Below are 20410 nucleotides of genomic sequence, written 5' to 3' on the forward strand. Positions count from 1 at the left end.
GAATTATACTATTCACTTCATAGTCTTCATCGCTTAATAAAAATCATTTTTTTTTTGCCATTAGCTGTCACTGCTGTAGGTGAAACAACATTCAATGAAACAGTACCAGCAACACCTACTGGTGAACAAAAATCAGTGATGCAGCCAATTGGATCTTTCATCATGATGGGAATTGCTTCCAAGTCATGCTGGCAGAGTGCTGGTCCATCGGCATGTCCTGAATCTCGGAACAGACACGGAATTGCACGCGTCTGTTCTGGCAGGAACACCCAGAGAATTTGGCCCTGAATTTATTCTTTGACGGGAGGTGGGCATCGTTGGTGAGGCCAGTATTTGTTGTCCATTCCTAACTGTCCTTGAACTGAGTACATTGCTGGGCCATTTCAGAGGGCGACTGAGAGTCAACCACATTGCGGTGGCTCTGGAGTGACATGCAGGCCAGACCGGGTAAGTATGGCACATTAGTGAACCAGATTGGGGGGGGGGGGGTTTAAATTAAATTCAATGATCATTTCATGGTTATTATTACTGAGATGAACTTTGTATTCTAAATTTATTAATTGAATTTAAATTCCACCAGTCGCTTAGCTGGGATTTGAAACTGCGTCCCCCAGAACTCTAGATTAATAGTGACCCCAATGGCCCCCTGAATATCGGTCACGCTCCTGGATAAAACATAGAACATACAGTGCAGAAGGAGGCCATTCGGCCCATCGAGTCTGCACTGGCCCACTTAAGCCCATACTTCCACCCTATCCCCCTAACCCAATAACCCCTCCTAACCTTTTTGGACACTACGGGCAATTTAGCATGGCCAATCCACCTAACCTGCACATCTTTGGACTGTGGGAGGAAACCGGAGCACCCGGAGGAAACCCACGCACACACGGGGAGAACATGCAGAGTCCGCACAGACAGCGACCCAGCAGGGAATCAAACCTGGGACCCTGGCGCTGTGAAGCCACAGTGCTATCCACTGGGCTACCGTGCTGGATAGGATACAAAGAGCAGAAAAACATGATGGGGGGGGGGGGGCGGTTCTGGCCTCATAATTCCCCATACCTAACCTTCTGCTCCAATAACTCTCAGTGGTTTCTTGCACGGTTTGCTCCTTGACTCTTCACTTCTGTTTCTCACGTACAAATTTGATACCGATGCACCGAATATTTACACAACCTGTTCTCTTTTCTGCACTGGTATGTGCTTTCCTTAACCAAGGACTGATGAGATGTTACCGGGTATAAATTCTTTGCTATTTCTGGTGTTACAGCACTGCACCGTCTGGACACACAGAAACAAACAAACACACAACACAAAGTAGAATGAAACAAACTGAGAGAAAAGTAGCTCGGTGATTGGGGAAGTCATGATGTACAACCTCAGGTGCAGCCAATGGTCAGGTGTGGGTGGAACTTACGTTCGGTTTCTGGGATGGAGCTGGTGATGGAAGAGCTGGTGGAAGTAATGGTGCTCATGGAAGGGCTCATACCATATGGCTGATAGGCTCCTGTCATGGCTGCCGTGTGCGACACCCACGCCGCTGGGTCGATGGGGCGAATGGGCTCACCTGATGAGGAGAGGAAGAAACAAGGAGGCATTAGTACTTGTGTAGCTTTATGGTCTGGGGTCATATCAGAATTTTAAACAGTTCTGAGTGAATCAATGCATGTATATATATGCATGTCTTTGTGCATAATTGTTGCGCATATGTGTGTGTGCGTGTCGCGTCTTTTCGTCCGACGTCATTTCGTCCAACGACACTTCGTCCACGTCTTTTGGTCCAACGTCTTTTTGTCCGCCCGTCTTTTGGTCCAACGTCACTTCGTCCAATTATCCAATTACAAATTAACTCCGTATAAAACCATTTAATTGATAAAATGCAAGTACAATACAGCAAGTGAATTTAATTGCTAAAATGCAAGTAATTGATAAAATGCAAGTAAAATGCAAGTTGAAAAATGTAGTTAAAAAGTTAAAAAATCTAAAAATGCAGTTATAAAATCTAAAAGTTTACTAATTACTTAAAATTCCCGAAATTACTTAAAATTGATGTAAATTGTAAATTCCCGAAATTCCCTAAAAGTTAGATTTCCAGAACTGTACCCGAGAGAGAATAATGGGGAGAGGACAAGATGATTTGATATTCTACAATTCCGACAGACACAGATATAAGTGGGAGTCTAATTGGATTTAGACAATGAGTGCAGTTCTGAAAGAAGCAGGTTTAAACTCGATTTTCGTCGAGTGATTAAAACCTCTGGTTGACAGTGGGTTCTGACATTACAGGTCTGAAATGATCAAATATTCCATCAGATACAATGGCTCTCATCACGCTGGAGCATACATGGGTGAATATCCTGCAGCTTATCTTAATAATGTCTGGAGATCAAGCAGCACAAATGCAGAACTCAACTTCAAGAGGCGAAATAGGTGGAGAGGATCCTTGAGCAGTAACATTGAAAAACTAAATTAAACTATTTGTAATTGGATAATTGGACGAAGTGACGTTGGACCAAAAGACGGGCGGACAAAAAGACGTTGGGCCAAAAGACGTGGACGAAGTGTCGTTGGACGAAATGACGTTGGACGAAAAGACATAGCACCGTGTGTGTGTGTGTGTGACATATGATTCATCATCCGCACTAATGGATTTCATAGATGAACCAGCTTAAAATTTTCTTTTTTTTTATTTTATAAATTTAGAGTATCCAATTCATTTTTTCCAATTAAGGGGCAATTTAGCGTGGCCAATCCACCTACCCTGCACATCTTTGGGTTGTGGGGGTGAAACCCACGCAAACACGGGGAGAATGTGCAAACTCCACACAGACAGTGACCCAGAGCCGGGATCGAACCTGGGACCTCGGCGCCGTGAGGCTGCAGGGCTAACCCACTGCGCCACCGTGCTGCCCAGCTTAAAATATTCTATTATTCACTTCCACCAGTGAGCCAGGTTTGGAAGGATCGAAGCTCGTCTAACCTTTACTATTGTCAAAATTAGGCTCACATTTACACTGCAATGAAGTTAGTGTGAAAAACCCCCAGTCGCCACACTCCGGCGCCTGTTTGGGTACACAGAGGGAGAATTCAGAATGTCCAAATTACCTAACAAGCACGTCGTTCAGGACTTGTGGGAGGAAACCGGAGCACCCGGAGGAAACCCACGCAGTCACGGGGAGAACGTGCAGACTCCGCACAGACAGTGACCCAAGCCGGGATTTGAACCCGGGTCCTTGGCACTGTGATGCAACAGTGTTAACCACTGTGCTATCGTGCTGCTGATCATTAAAAAAATGCTCTTAGCAAAAGTTAGCAAGGGTTCAGGAAGAGGACTCAATGGATTGAAGTTATAGGAGATAGTGAAAGTTTTTTTTTAAAGTGCATTTATTCAAACTTGTATCGAAGTAGGTTACAGCAAATAAACACCCTGGGAAACATTCTTCCCAACAATCAACTATACAGTTTGTACAGATTTTCCTCCTTTTTCACCCCCCCTCCCCCCCCCCCCCGCGACAAACAGCTCCTCAAACACGGTCACAAACATCCCCCACCTTTTCTCAAACTCCCCTGCTGAGCCCCTTACCTCATACTTTATCTTCTCTAACCGCAGGAAGTCATACAGGTCACCCAACCAAGCTGCTACCCCCGGTGGCGATGCCGACTGCCACTCCAGCAAAATTTGCCACCGTGCTATCAGAGAGGCAAAGGCCAAGACATCGGCCTTCCTCTTCTCCATGTGCTCTGGCTTCTCTGAAACCCCAAATAACGCCACCAAAGGGTCTGGGTTCACCTCCTACTCCACTATGCTGGCTAAGACCGCGAACATTCCCGCCCAGAATCTTCCCAATTTTTCACAACCCCAAAACATGTGCGCATGATTCGCTGGTCCCCGCCCACACCTCTCACACTCATCTGCTACCCCCTGAAAGAACCCACTCATTCTTGCCCGAGTCATATGCATTCTGTGCACCACCTTAAACTGTATCAGGCTCATCCTTGCACAAGAGGAGGTCCCGTTTACCCTTCACAGTGCCTCACTCCCCAATTGATCTCCATTCCCAACTCCGCTTCCCATTTCTCCTTGATCTTCACCACCTACTCGCCTCCCTGCTGCCCCAGCCACTTATATATATCCCCAATTCTTCCCTCCCCTTCCACATCTGGAAGCAGCAGTCTCTCCAGCAGGGTATATCCTGGCAATCTAGGGAACCCCTTCCAGACCTTTCGTGCAAAGTCCCTAACCTGTAGATATCTGAACCCACTACCCCATGGCACCTCTACCCTCTCCCTTAGCTCCTCCAGATTGGTGAACCCTTCCTTCAAATACAAATCCTTCACCTTGGCCAGCCCCACATCCCTCCACCTCCTGTATACACTATCCATCCCCCACCCCGGCTCAAACCCATGATTCTTGCACAGCGGCGTTAGCACCGACATCCCTTCCACCCTAAAATGCCTCCTCAGATGATTCCATATCTTCACCATGGACTGCACCACTGGGCTCCCTGAATACCTACTCGGAGCCATTGGCAATGTTGCCGTCACCATAGCCCTCAAACTAGACCACTTGCAAGATTCCTCCTCCATCCTAACCCACTCTACCCCTTCTCCTTCCCACCACCGCCGCAGCTTGTCCACATTCGCTGCCCAATAATAATGAAGCAAGTTTGGCAATGCCAACCCCCCCCCCCCTTCCCGCTGCCTCTGTAGCAGGGTCCTCCCCACCCTCGGCACCTTCCCCGCCCATACAAAGTCAGAGATGATTGTGTCCCCTTTCCGAAAAAAGGCCTTTGGTATAAAAATCGGGAGAGCCTGAAAGATAAACAAGAACCTCGGCAGAATATTCATTTTCACCACTTGGACCCTCCCCGCCAATGTTAAGTGCCGTGTATCGCACCTTTTAAGATCCTCCCTGGCCTCCTCCAGCAGCTTCATTAAGTTCCACTTATGGAGCCCCGTCCATTCCCTCGCTATCTGAATCCCCCAAGTACCTAAACCTATCCCTCGCTACCTTAAATGGCATCCCCCTAAATTAGCTCACTGTGCCAGCTCATTCACCGGTAATACCTCACTTTTCCCTACATTCAGCTTGTATCCCTCCAAACTTCCCCAACAGGCCCATAATCCTTCCCATACTCTCCAACGGATTCGAAACATACAGCAAGAGGTCAGCGGCATAGAGCGACACCCGTGCTCCCTCTATCCCCTCATTATCCCCCTGCCATTCTGCCGACCCCGAGAGCCATCGCCAATGGCTCTATGGCCAGCGCAAACAGCAGCGGCGACAGCTGGCACCCCTGTGTAAGTCAAAGCTTCGTGAGTTCATAACATTCGTCCTCACCCTTGCTCTTGCCGCCACATACAGCAACTGCACCCATGCCACAAATCTCGGTCCAAACCCAAACCTCCTCAAAACTTCGTACAAGTACCGCCACTCCACCCGATCAAATGTTTTCTCTGCGTCCATGGACACCACCACCTGCAGTATCAGAGCTCTCGATGGATTCATCACCACATTCAATAGCCGCTTTATATTACTTGCGAGCTGTCTGCCCTTCACGAAGCCTGTTTGATCTTCTGCAACCACCCACAGGACACAATCCTCCATCCTCCTCACCAACAACTTAACCAATACTTTCACATCCGTGTTCAATAGTGATATGGGTCTGTACGACCCACATTCCACCGGATCCTTCCCTTTTTTGGGGATTAGTGTGATTACTGCCTGCTTCATCGTCTCCGGCAACTCCCCCCTTCTCCAGTGCTTCATTAAACGCCCCCAACAGATGTGGTTACAGATCCGCCGCAAATTCCTTATAAAATTCTGCCGGGTACCCATCCGGCCCAGAGGCCTTCCCCGACTTCATATCCCTGATCCTATCCAGCACCTCCCTCAGCCCCAGGGGCTCCTCCAACGCCTGCCTCTTTGCTGCCTCCATCTGGGGAAATTCCAGCTCGTCCAGAAACCGCCCCATGTCCCCCTCCTCTCCTCCTGGGTCTGCCTCATAAAGTTCCTGGTAATACTCTCTAAATGCCTTATTTATCTTCCCTGGCTTTGACACCACACCCCCAGCCCCAGTCCGGATCTTCAATATTTCCCTGGACGCAGCCTGCCTCCGCAGCTGGTGCACCAGCATGCGGCTCGCCTCCTCCCCATACTCGTATTGCACCCCTCTTGCCCTACGCTGTTGCCCTACCGCCCTCCCCGTTGTCAGCCTGTCAAACTGCCCCTGCAACGTTTTCCTCCTCGCCAATCCCTCCACGGTGGGCACCCTCGAATATTCCCTGTCCACCTCAACTATCTCGCTCACTAGACGGTCATGTTCCGCCCTCCTTTCCTTATTCGCACGAACCGTAAATGAGAGAATTTCTCCCCGGACCACTGCCTTCAGTGCTTCCCAAAAAATGCCTGCCGACACCTCCCCATTCTGAATGAAATCCACATAATCCCTAATCGCCAACCGCACCTTATCACAAAAACCTCCATCCGCCAACAACCCCAAGTTAAACCTCCAGCCCGGCCTCTGCTCTCGTCCCGTACTGAACAGAATATCCAGCCAGTGGGGTGCATGGTCCGAGATAACTATCCCCGTATACTCTGCCCCCTCCACCCCAACCAAAATCTCCCCACTCACTACAGAGTAATCAATCCCCGAATACACCTTATAGACATGTGAAAAGAAGGAATACTCCCATACCCCTGGGTTCTGAAAGCGTCATGGATCCACCATACCCATCCTCTCCATAAACCCCCCCAGCACCCTTGCCATTCGTACCCTATCCATCGACCTGGGGCTCAATCTATCCACCCTCGGCTCCAGAACACAGTTAAAATCTTCTCCCATGATCAACTGGTCTGTGGCCAAATCTGGGATTGCTGCCAGCAACCCCCTCATAAAACCCACATCATCCCAATTTGGGGCATACACATTTACCAACGTTACCGGTGCTCCTTCCAATACCCCACTCACAATCACATATCTCCCACCCGGACGTCTCACCTCCTTCGCACTCACGAATCCCATTTTTCTGCTCATTAAAATGGCCACACCCCTCGATTTCGAATCAAACCCCGAGTGAAAAACCTGCCCAACCCACCCCTTCCTTACCCTAACCTGGTCCTTCACACGGAGGTGTATCTCCTGCAAAAAGACAACCCCGGCTTTCAAGCTCCTGAGGTGCGCGAACACCCGCGACTTTTTAACCGGCCCATTCAGTCCCCGGATGTTCCACGTTACCAACCTTCCCGGAGGCCTGCGCCTCCAATCCCCTCTACGGTCCGTCATCTTCCCCACTTAACTCCTGCACCTTTAATTCCACTCTGTACCCTGCCCATCCCAGATTGCCCCTTTCTTCGCCCTTGACTATGTTATCTCTCACCCCCTGCCGCTTTGCAGAAACCGCCCCCCTTCCCCTTTTCCCCCCCTCCCCCCGGCCACCCCTCTTGGCCTTCTCCCCCACCACCTCACTTCCGTTCACCGCATTACCTGCTAGCATGGCTTCCCCTGCCCAAAGGCACATCCTAATGACCTCCTCCCCCTCCCAACTCCCCCACCCCCCCCACTCCTCAACTCAAAGAAAAAGGCCTCCTGCTGGCCTTACCCTCCCCCACCCAATCAAGGACTTCTCCTGAACTCCAGGCAGCCTTCTCCAAAAGCAAACAAACAGATGTTAAACACAAACAGTCCCACAAAACAGGAGGGGGTATGGGAACATCCACCCCCACATAAACCTTTCACCCCTACAACTCCTTACAATCTCAACATTGAACAGAACCCCCCCCCAACAAAAAAAGGCAAAAATCCCCCAATCCCTACACCGCCTTCAAACATGCTCCTGACTATTACACAGTGCCAGCACCCCGGTACCCAAGCATTGTCCACTCAGTTCTCCCCCAGTTTATGCTCCTTTTGGGGTCTCAAAATAATACTCCTGGCCTCCGAACGTCACCCATAATTTTGCCGGGTAGAGCACCCCAAACCTGATCTGCCGCTGGTACAGCACCGCCTTGGCCTTGTTGAAACCTGCCGGCCATTTTGCCAACTCGGCTCTGATGTCCTGATAAATCCGAACCTTATTTCCCTCCCAGACGCAGCTACGCTTCTCCCTGGCCCACCGTAGAAGTTTCTCTTTCTCCACAAATTTATGGAGCCCCAAAATCACCGCCCGCAGTGGCTCCCCAGCTCTAGGCTTTTGCCTCAGAGACCTATGTGCTCGGTCCACTTCAAGGGCCTTATCCAGCACCCCTTCGGCTACCAGTCCCGCCAGCATCCTCGAGACGTAGCTCGTGGCACTCACACCTTCAACTCCTTCAGGCAGGCCCACTATTCTCAGGTTCTGCCTTCTCGAGGTATTCTCCAGCTCCTCCACCTTTGCCCTCAATGTTTTACAGAGGTCTCCTAGGAGCCCCACCTCCGCCTCCAGAGCGACCACATGATTGCTGTGGTCCGAGATCACTCCTTCAATCTCCCGAATCTGTGATCCCTGCAAAGTACTCTTCAGGGGTGCCACAGCTTCTGCAATGGCCTTTGCATGATCCTCACGCATTTTTTCCCTCTGTTTATGGAATTCCTCCTTGATAAAAGTCATCAGTTCCTGTATCTGGGGTTTTCCAGCTTGCCCCTCCCCCGCCTGCATGCTGGAAGAGGCTGTTGCTGCAGCACCAGACTGCTTCAACTTTCCAGCCAAATTTCTCACTGTTTTCTGCCGGGTCTGGCGATCAGGAGACATACCATTCCAGGGGTAAACTACGCCTCTAACATTCACCTACGCCTTTTCATCAAAATTCCACCCGGATCTGTGTGAAAAGAGCCCTTTTCTGTGACTTTAAGCAGGAACAGCCCTGAATGTGACCACTCACTCCATGGTCACAACCGGACGTCTGGAGATAGTGAAAGTTAACCTTGAGAGAAAGGGCTGCTGAATCCTCCAAATAGACACTGCCTGCAGTACCGGGAAGGGTTGGCCAGACCTGAGTCTGACAGAAGAGCAGACCACATTACCCACTGGAATTGAATGACAAATGCAGACTCATGTGATATATGTGGAGGTGTCTGGTTACAAAGTGTACTGTAACTTCAGGCAGTCTTGGTTCTCCTGTTAAACAGTGGAATCTTAATTATTCACAAGCCACCTCACCCACTGACCCATCATCCCACCATCTCAATTGTTGGCGAGGGAGTTGGGGATTAGTTATGCATCAACTGAAGGCCAATCAGCTCAGGCCCGGGACTTCAGCTGCTTCGTCAATGACCTCCCTTCTGTCATAAAGGTCGGAAGTGGGGATGTTTGCTGGTGATTGCACAATGTTCAGCAACTCCTCAGATAAGAAAGCCGTCGGTGCCCAAATGTAACAAAACCCGGACAACATTCAGTCTTGAAATGACAAATGCCAAATAGCATTCAAGCCACACGAGTGCCAGACAATGATCATCTCCAACAGGAGGGAATGTAACCACCTCCCCATGATATTCAAAGACATTACCATCATCAAGTCCCTTTACTATCGAAATGAAAAACAAAAGTCTCCATAGTCCCAGAGGACCCCAGGCTGCTTTCCCCTTTGAGGGGGGAGAGCTGACTGGTGGTGATTCAACCCGAGGGTCACCACACCTCAGGCGAGGAGCGAGGTTGAGAAGTCAGGGCCTTCATGAATAACCTCAGCCGGGACGGGAATAGAACCCATGTTGCTGCCTCGCTCTGCATCTCGAACCAGCTGCTAGCTAAGTGAGCTAACTGACCCTCTGACTATCAACAGCCTGGGGACTACCGTTAGCCAGAAACATATTTGGACTAGCCAGATAAATAATGTGGCTCCAGCAGCAGTTAATCAGAGGTGAGTAATGTACCTTCTGAATGTCCAAGGCCTCTCCAGCATCGACAAGGCACATGTTACAAATGTGGCAACATATTCTCCACTTGCCTGGATGAGTGCAGCTCGAACAACACCAAAACGTCTGCACCAGCATAGGGCAAAGCATCCCCTTTGATTGGCATTCCATCCACCATCTCAAAAATCACTCTCTCCACCACAGTGGCAGCCACGTGTACAAGATGCACTGCGGCAATTCACCAAGGCTCCTTCGACAGCACCTTGTGAACCTGCAACCATTACCAGCCAACAGGACAAGGGCAGCAGGTCCCCCTCCAAGTCGCACACCATCCTGACTTGGAACTATATTGTTGTTCATTCATCTTCGCTGGGTCAAAGTCCTGAAACTCTCTCTATAATAGCACTGTGGGAGTGCAATGGTTCAACAAGCTGAATCAACATCACTTTCTCAAATAGATATAGATAATAAATGCCAGCTTTGTAGAAACACCGCTGATGATTTACAGTGCACTGGATATCTTGATATCTGCCCCTCGCCTTCCCCACCTCACCTATCCCACACCTTCCCCACCTCATCAGTCCCACACCTTCAGCACCTCACCTGCCCCTCGCCTTCCCCACCTCCTATCCCACACCTTCCTCACCTCACCCACCTCATCAGTCCCACGCTTGTCCCACACCTTCAGCACCTCACCTGCCCCTCGCCTTCCCCACCTCATCAGTCCCACACCTTCCTCACCTCACCTGTCCCACACCTTCCTCACCTCACCTATCCCACACCTTCACCTCACCTGTCCCACACCTTCCTCACCTCACCTGTCCCACACCTTCCTCACCTCCCCTGTCCCACACCTTCCTCACCTCACCTATCCCACACCTTCCTCACCTCACCTGCCCCACACCTTCCTCACCTCACCTGCCCCTCGCCTTCCCCACCTCATCAGTCCCACACTTTCCTCACCTCACCTGTCCCACACCTTCCTCACCACACCTATCCCACACCTTCCTCACCTCACCTGCCCCACACCTTCCTCACCTCCCTTTCCCCATCTCACCTGTCCCGTGCCTTCCTCACATCACCTTTTCTTCACCTTACCCGATCCTCACCTTCCCCACATCACCTGTCCCTCACCCTCCCCACCTCACCTGCACCACACCTTCCCCATCTTCCTCACTTCACCTGTCCCATAACTTCCTTACCTCCCTTTCCCCACCTCACCTGTCCCTCACCTTCCCCATCTTCCTCACTTCACCTGCCCCTCACCACGCCCATCTCACCTGCCCCTCACTTTCCCTGCCTCACCTGTTCCCGAGTAAGCAATATGGAGGGTTTGGATGGGAATGGGTCAGTAAAACCTAATACCTTTGGGGCCACAGAACAGGCAAGAACGTTGAGCTTTATTTAATCCTGCGCTATTCTCTTTTCCCGTGACATCTATGAATGAGGAAATTACTTGGCACTTGCTCGCATTCGTTAGCTAGTGACGCTTTGTTAGAAAAAAATAAGAGGGCAGCATGGTGGCGCAGTGGGTTAGCCCTGCTGCCTCACGGCGCCGAGGTCCCAGGTTCAATCCCGGCTCTGGGTCACTGTCCGTGTGGAGTTTGCACATTCTCCCCGTGTCTGCGTGGGTTTCACCCCCACAACCCAAAGATGTGCAGGGTAGGTGGATCGGCCACGCTAAATTGCCCCTTAATTGGAAAAAATGAACTGGGTACTCTAAATTTATTTAAAAAAAGAAAAACTGTGAGAACGAGTGGAAGAGTGAACACTTTAGATGAAGGTGAGATAGGATTAGGCAATGATGCTCCCCATGGTCGAAGTGCAAATGATCACAAATGCACACACAGTAGACCATTATACCAATGTAATCCCCAACACACCCAAACTGCAGCACCACACCAAGAGCTGTTGAGTTTGTAATAGACTTCATAGTAGTCCAAATGGTCATGGGTGTTAATATTCAGCAACCACGTCACATGGCATCTATGTTCTGTATAATCCTGGGGAAATGGGCATAAACTGAACAGATGGCCAACATATAATTCAATCTATGATAATCCAAAGTGCTTTGTGCGTTCAACAATTTTAATTAAACTATTTGGAGTAGAAAGTATACAATACTTTTTTCAATTCTTCATTCCTGGGATATGTCAAGACGGGCAATTATTGTCCGTCTTATTGCCTTGAGAAAGTGGTAGTGGGTCGCCTTCAACAGTTTCTCCGGAAGTTTGATAAAATTGAATGGTTGTTAGGTTATTGGGGGGGGGGGGGGCGGTAGAAAAGTGGCGTTAAGGTCACAATGAGATCAGCCATGATCTTATGAAGTGGTGGAGCAGGCTTGAGGGGCCGAATGGCCGACTCCTGCTCCTATTCCTGATGATCCTACCGCAGGATGCTGGAGTTTATAATGGAAAAAATGTTGGTGAGTAGCGCCCAAAGACATGGAGAGTTTTGGTATATTTTTCCAGATTTTAATGCTGCTCCTTTCCTCGCGAGCTCCTTCGTCTTATCCATTGTGGAAGCTACTTACTTCTGGGGAGCGTGAAGCAGGCTCGAGGTGTTGGGTCCCAGCATTTGGCAACAGTCAGCGTGATGGGCCTTTAAGGAAACAACCACAGCAGGTCTTAGGACTTCCACAAACCAAGTTCATAAAACCCTCCTCAAGACTCCAGAAACAAAATGGTTAAGCAAAACGTCAGGATTTCAGCATCTGTTCCTCTTTGAACAGCCTCCCTGAAAACTGACAGGCGCCGGGAGACTGGGCTGGGTTAGGAACAAAAAGATCTGGGAAAAACAGCCGAGTTTCATCTGCCACGTTTGCACACAGCACACTGAACACATTTCACTGTTTTAAATTGCAGGGAACATTTTAAAAGAATATTGATCGATTTCCTGTGGGTCTGCACATGGGGATTTAAGCCCAAAGGGGTTCTCTCTCTCAGGCTGCTGTTTATTTCCCGACAGCAGCCAAAGAAATGAAAAAAAAAACAGAATTTATGGCACCTTTCACAACCCCCGGACATCCCAAACCACTTCACAGTCAATTCAGTATTTCTGGAGCGTAGTTACTGTTGCCACGCCAAAATGGTTTTTTAAATTAAGGGGCAATTTAGCGCGGCCAATCCACCTGCCCTGCACATCTTTGGGCTGTAGGACCTACGCAGACACGGGGAGAATGTGCAAACCCCATACGGACAGTGACCCAGAGGCGGGATCGAACCTGGGACTTTGGCGCCATGAGGCAGCAGTGCTAACCACTGGGCCACCGTACTGCCCCTGCTATGCCGCAAACTAGGCAACCAAATTGTACACATCAAGCACCCATGAACAGAATGATTATAACGATCAAGATCATTTGGTTTTAGTGATACTGGTTGAAGGGTGAATGTTAACCATGACAACAGGGAGAAAACCTCCCTGCTCTTCTTCGACATAGTAGCTGTGGAGGAAGTTGCTCACACCCACCCAATAGGATAGACGCGGCCGTGGGTTAACTTTACCCTGCAGCACTCCGTCAATATTGCACTGGAATTTAAGCTCAAATGATGTGCTCAAGTCTCTTGGGTGGGGCTTGAATCGCCGACCTTCTGACGCCAAGGTGACAGTGCTAGTCACTGAGTTAAGGCTCGCACTCTCGATCAGCTCTGTGACAAGACTGTGAGGAATTGGCTCTCTTACCCAGGCTTGTGGACGATTTCTCTTAGAACACGCACTGCGTCGTCATTGCTCATGTTCTCAAAGTTTATGTCGTTAACCTGAGAGGAAGGAAAGGCTGCGATTATTCATCACGAGAACCGAGAGTGACTCCCTCACGGAGGGCACCACAGCCAAAATTAACCCAGTTTTCACGGGTGGACTTTTCGGCAGGAATCGCTGAATGCTGGTCAAATGCTGCGGCGCCGACTTGTTCTGGCAAGATCTGGCATGTTGAGGCCTTCGATTGCCAACTGCATCCATGTCTCAACTCAACCAAGTTAACACAGACTGGGGTACATAAGGACATAAGAAGGGAAGCAGGAGTAAGTTATCCATCCCCTTGGGCCTGCTCTGCCATTTAATAAGGTCACGGTTGATATTCTGCCTCAAACCTACTTTCTCACCCTGTCCCAAAATCCCATCATTCTCTACAGAGCCCGAAATGTATTGGTCTCAGTCTTGAACATACTCAATGATTCATTGCACTGTGCGTGAAGAAATTATGCGTCATTTCAACCTTAAATGATTGATCCCTTACCTGAGGCCATGACTCATCATTCTAGATTCTTCAGCCAAGGAAAACAGCCTCTTAAGTCCTTTAATAATTTAATGTGTTTCAATGAGATTACCTTATTCTCCTAAACGCCTGAGAATTTAGGTCCATTCAACTTCTCCTCAGAGGACAACCCTCTCATCCCATGACTCAATCTTAAAAAAATTAATAAATATATTTAAAGTGCCCAATTATTTTTTTCCCCGCAATTAAGGGCCAATCCACCTACCCTGAACATCTTTGGGTTGTGGCGGTGAGGCTCACGCAGACAGAGAGAGAATGTGCAAACACCAAACTAACAGTGACTTGGGGCCGGAATTGAACCCAGGTCCTCGGCGCAGTGTGGCAGCAGTGCTAACACTGTGCCACCCTCCCAGGATATCCCTCCTCAAAGGCACACAAGGGACAAGAAGGGATTGATTCCCCGTATCCGAGTGCAGCTAGATCGTGGCTGTGATCAAAAAAACACCACATTGGATCGGACCTGGGGCCTTCTGCCGTGTACATTTCAATATCAGACCAGGAGCCAGATTTATCCACTCAGGCACTCGGTCATCAACCAGCTCTTTCTGGAAGTTGTCAACCCTCAAGGGTTTGCCTTGAAATTTTCAGAGGCAAGATAGCCTAAGATGGAAGTGCTACAGATGATTGATCAGAAGTGGCAGTGGGATATCGTGACAGAGAGATGGCTGAGGTTGGTAGAGCAGGCATAAACGCCTCACCAGAGTGGCGGTGGAATCAATATCAACAGACAAGAGAACGACAGCACGGGGCAGCCCGGTAGCATAGTGGTTAGCACAGTTGCTTCACAGCTCCATGGTCCCAGGTTCGATTCCGGCTTGGGTCACTGTCTGTGTGGAGTTTGCACGTTCCCCCCGTGTGTGCGTGGGTTTCCTCCCACAGTCCAAGGATGTGCAGGTTAGGTGTACTGGCCATTCTAAATTGCCCTTCGTGTCAAAAAAAGGTTAAGTTGAGTTACGGGGATAGGGTGGAGGTGTGGGGCTTAAGGAGGGTGCTCTTTCCAAGGGCCGGTGCAGACTCGATGAGCTGAATGGTCTCCTTCTGCACTGTAAATTCTATGATGGCAACGAGGCCAGCCAAACTATACCTGGTGAAGTACATTTAAGGAGTATAATAAAATTCCTACAGTGCAGAAGGGGGCCTTTCGGCCCATTGAGTCTGCACCAACCCTCCGAAAGAGCACTCCCTGCCCTAGCTCCATAACCCCACCGAACCTTCAAGATTTTCATGGCGAGAATGAAAGAGATTGTGATGGTGAGGGCCAGTGGCAAAAGTCTTGTTGTCCATTGTTTCGCAAAGGACTCGAGGGACAAAGTCAAAGGAAGTAAAAGACTGAACTCCAGCGCACTGCTGGCTCCAAAAACCTGGGAGGAAAATCATTAGGGAATGCTTGAAAAATCTGTCATCTTGATCATTTTTATTCAACACGTTTCTTTGTCAACCAGTTTTAAAAATACAAACAAAGGGAGGGGGGGGGGGGGAGGAATTCTGGTTTGACTCAGAAGTAAGAAATATCCAATTGAATAAAGAAAAACCTGTCCACTTTTCAATTGGCTAGGAAGGCAGGGCACCACAACCAATCAGGCGTGCAACAGCAGGAGGGTGGATGGGAGGGAGGGGGGGGGGGGTGCAATAGGAAGCAGGAAGTCATGTGATGACACCTTCAGGAACACATCCAATCATAGTTGGCAACCCTCATTCCCCTCTCCCCCTTTCTTCAGCTTGTTTTCCCCCCGAAGGTGCTGTCTTCTTTCCGAGAAAGGACTGAGAGGTGAATGTAGGAAATGAATACCTGTCAGCCTAAACACACTGTGGGAACCGGGATGAAATCTAGAACTCGGGTAAGTCGTTCAGGTAGTATGAAGAAAAAAAGACGATGTGGTGTTTTTAATGTTCTCAGCACATCCCAAAGCATTTAACCAGCTATTAAAGACTTTTGAAGGATAGCCATTGTTGTAATGTGGAACACTCCAGTGAGTTCCCGTGCACAACAATGTGTTGATTAAACAATAGTGATCTTGGTTGAGTTGCATTGAGTTAACAGCACAGGAAGAAACAGCTTAGTGCACCTGATCAGTGCCGGTGTTTATGTTCTGTATGAATCTCCTCCTGGCCGATTTCATCTCACTCTGTCGGCACAGCGTGAGGTCAGAAATAGGAGCAGGAGTAGGGCATTGAACCCATCAAACTTACTCCACCATCCAAGATCATGGCTGGCCTGATTGTGGCCTGGAAGCCACTTTCCTGCCTGTCCACTCCCGCCTGTCAGTCCCCACCTCCCCACCCACCCACAATGACCCTCTCCTCCCTTGTAGATTGAAAATCTGCCCAACTCAGCCATGAAAATACTTAGCGACCCGGACTCTACTGCCCTCTGGGAAAGGGAATTGCAAAGACTGACTAACCTCCTTGTGCCGGTCTGAAATAGAAGATCCCATATTTTAAAATTGTGCCCCAACTTCTAGGAGAGGAAACATCCCCTCAGTGTCCAAACTGTCTACCTCCTCTACTTCTGCTTTAGCTATGTCCATATCACAGGCTAATATCCGTACTCCACTAATGTTCATCGGCTCAGTGATAGCTAAGCCAGGTGTGGCCGGCTGAGTGGGTCACTCTGATAATGCAAACTTTTAAATGAAAACAATCTAAAGACGGGTCTTGAAGATTTCGAGTGATGGGGCTGTGGCTGTTTCTATAGCAGCTTGGTCCATTGTGAGATTGACCTTGGGAAGAAAGATTGTGGATCCGTTGGGGGGAAGCTCGCAGAGAGTCGCCTCGCTCTGGCGCCATCTTCTGGACATCTTTCAGGACCAATCTTTCAGGATGGACTGTCTGGGAAACAAATTATCTCTGTAGTTTGTGTGGATGGTTACTTTGTGCTTTATCATTGCTTGAGGGCACCAGCTAATTGTTTCTATCAATTCCCACCTGATCATTCTATCTTTTTACTTGAACACGGCGAGTCTATTTATCTCCTTTGTGCCGAATGTAAGAAAGTAATTTTATTAAAATCTGTCTAAGATGCAGGTAGACTGTATGACTGCTAGAGCAGTGATTAAGGTGTCATAAATGTGCGGTAATCATTGATTTACAGGTGACGTTTTCTGCGAATAGATCTTGAGAACCATTTACTTGTTTTCAGATAGCTAGCTAATGGAATATTATTTAGATTTGAAGGACCACTGGGGTGTAGATAATTCATGAGGGGTATTGTGATTGATCCAGGCTAAATAAGTCAAGGGACAGCTTGTAAGAAGACAAAAGAATGCCTTATGCTTTGGGTACAGATGATGTAGTTAATGGGAGGAGCTAGTCTGCCTGAAGAGTCAGTAGGTCTTAGAATCTTTATCTGAACAGAGGTGTTTCAGTTTGGTCCTGAAAGATGTTCTCCCCAAAGATTCAACAGAGAGAAAAGCAAGAACATCCCTGGTTGTTAAATGTATTCATGAGCGGTATTTAATATATATTAGTTTGCTTAATTGGAATATAGTGGCGAATTTAGAAAGTAAATTAAAGTTTCTTGTTTTACGCAAGAACTGCTGTAACTGTTAACTGCAAAGCTATTCCTTTGTTGCTAATGTGGTCAATTCTGTGATTAAATTGACGTTTATTTTAACATAACAGATCATAAGATACCTATGGGTCAATGTTATTATTCCTGTGGCGCAGTAACATTTCCTCCCAGTTTTACAAACTGAAAATAGTTGTGTTCTCGTTTGGTATGCCAACACCTTCCTATGTTGTAGTGATTCCCATTCCAAATCCTAGATCAAGGATGTGACACTGGTGTAATTCCCATACTGATTCTTGCAGCAGGTCTTGGATCAATTCAATCTTATTTAAATCTTTTGCAATATAAGGGGCTGGTTTAGCACACTGGGCTAAATCGCTGGCTTTTAAAGCAGACCAAGCAGGCCAGCAGCGCGGTTCAATTCCCGTACCAGCCTCCCCGAACAGGCACCGGAATGTGGCGACTAGGGGCTTTTCACAGTAACTTCATTGAAGCCTGCTTCTGACAATAAGCGATTTTCATTTTCATTTTATTTCATTTCATATAAGGATACCACACACAACCTGTTAACTTTATGATTGGAGGAACAATTGTTTGGTTAGCCTTAACTATGATATTTTTGTTGTGGGACCAACGATTCCTCCTCCGAGATCCAAGAACCTCCTTCACTTTGGAATACCGATGGCAGATTATTCTGCAGGTCAACTCCCAGGATCAGTTGTGTATCTATCTGTTGGAGACGTTAATGACAGAGCTTGGAGCTATCTGTTAATGGATCATTTTTGCTGATAATGCGTATGACATTGCATTTTTGGCGATGAATTCCATCTCCCATCGGTCCTGCCATTTTTGCAATTCCAGAAGTTCAGCTTTGCAGCGGACTGATGCGATGTTGAGTTTTCCTTGATGTTAATAGTCCTGTTTTTTAAAAACTTGTTGGAAAGGTCATTTATGTACATCAGGAAGAGTAAAGGTCTCCACATCGGATCCTGGAGCAGTCCAAAGGGGATAACTCTAGAAGAGAATCCCATCACATACCACTCAGAAATCTTTGATGTTCCAAAGAGATCACCTCTCTAAACCCCAGTGAGTAGAGATCCAACCTGCTCAGTCTTTCCTTATACGCCAACACCCTCATCCCGCGAATCAGCTGAGTGCACCTTCTGTGAACTGCTTCCAAAGCAAGTACCGTATATACTCGCGTATCATGCGATTTTTGAAGACCTAAATTGTAACCTAAATTTGGGGGGTCGCATGATACGCGAGATACAAAATTCGCAGGTGTTTTACTTGCTGTTTTTTCTGATGGGAAGATGTTCAGCCACTTGACGTTTCCATTCATAAAAACATGAATGGAAACGTCAAGTGGCTGAACATCTTCCCATCAGAATGCTGTGGTCAAAATCTGAAGAGTAGTATTCCTGATCATATGGGTAGTTTATTCAATACATGGCCGTCTTTTTCCGATACAGAATTCGCGGGTGTTTTACTTGCCGTTTTTATGAATGGAAACGTCAAGTGGCAGAACGACGCTAGTAAAGCCAGCTGGAAAGCTGTTCGATTCGCGAACAGCTTTCACAACAGAATCCACAGACAATGATACCATTTGGAAGTTTTAGTTTGGGCATTAATTTCCAAAAAAGTGGCTCGCATGACACATGAGATATAGCATAAAATCATGTTTTGGGGACGAAAATTTAGGGGTTGCATGATACGCGAGATCGCATGATACGCGAGTATATACGGTATATCCTTCCTTATGTAAGATGACCAAAACTGTACACCATACTCCAGGTGCAGTCTCATCAATCCCCTGTGCAGCAGTAGCAAAATTTGCCTACTTTTATAGGCCATCCCTATTCTTCTATTGTACAGGGCATTGGTGAGACCACACATCATTATATATGGTTTCAGTCTCTTTATTTAAAGAGGGATTTGAGGCAGTTCGGAGATTGTTCACTAAATTCATTCCTAGGATGAAGGGATTGTTTTTATAGGGACAGGTTCAACAGGGTGGGTCTTTATTTAATTGGTGTTTAGAGAGGTAATCTGACTGAAACATCTAAGATTCTGAGGGGGATTGACAGGGTAGATACTGAGAGGATGTTTCCCCTCAGGGAGGAACCTAGAATTGGGGAGGAAGGGGGATGAGGGGAAAAGAGTTCCAAAAAAAAGTAAGTCGAGTTAAGACTACAATCGGACCAGCCATGATCTTATTGAATGGTGGAGCAGATGCGAGGTTCCGCCCCTATTTCATATGCAACACTATCTTTCTCCAGCTTTGGGTCCATGTTTCATTCCCCCCCCCCCCCAATGAATTTAGTGAGTGTGACCCAGGGACTCACCTGTAGCAGCATGTCCCCAGGCTCGATTCTGCCGTCCGCCGCCACAGCTCCTCCCTTCATGATGGACCCGATGTAAATCCCTCCATCGCCTCTCTCGTTACTCTGGCCCACAATGCTAATTCCCAGGAAATTGTATTTCTCTGAAGGGAAAAATGTGAATGTCTAAGTACGCAGTGCTTACAACAGAGACAGACCATCCAGTGCATGCTTATGTCACCCCTCTGCCCCCCTCCTCCCCCCACCACCTGTATATCCTTCTATTCCTTTCTCCCTCATGCGTTTATCCAGCTTCCGCTGAAATGCACCATCGTCCCGACCACTCACTGTGGTAACAAGTTCCACATTCTCACCATTCTCTCGGTAAGGAAGTTTCTCCTCAATCCCCCGCTGGATTTATTTGTGGCTATCTTCTATTTAAGGTCCTGGTTCTGGTTTTGCTACAAGTTTTTAA

At 48.1% G+C, this 20410-nt stretch overlaps 1 protein-coding gene across 2 annotated transcripts in view; it reads right to left on the reverse strand.

The window, feature by feature from the left end:
• The window catches only part of LOC119975797 (segment polarity protein dishevelled homolog DVL-3), a 137886-nt gene that overhangs the window by 12795 nt on the left and 104681 nt on the right, over positions 1-20410 (reverse strand). For both annotated transcript variants that reach the window (XM_038815654.1, XM_038815655.1), the window contains 4 exons: positions 19960-20099; positions 13512-13588; positions 12364-12431; positions 1418-1567 (listed from right to left, as the gene is read on the reverse strand). In XM_038815654.1, coding sequence (XP_038671582.1) covers positions 1418-1567; positions 12364-12431; positions 13512-13588; positions 19960-20099 — 435 coding nt within the window. The remainder of the gene's footprint in view (positions 1-1417; positions 1568-12363; positions 12432-13511; positions 13589-19959; positions 20100-20410) is intronic.

This window comes from Scyliorhinus canicula, chromosome 13 (genome assembly GCF_902713615.1).
Source record: "Scyliorhinus canicula chromosome 13, sScyCan1.1, whole genome shotgun sequence".
Taxonomy (NCBI): domain Eukaryota; kingdom Metazoa; phylum Chordata; class Chondrichthyes; order Carcharhiniformes; family Scyliorhinidae; genus Scyliorhinus; species Scyliorhinus canicula.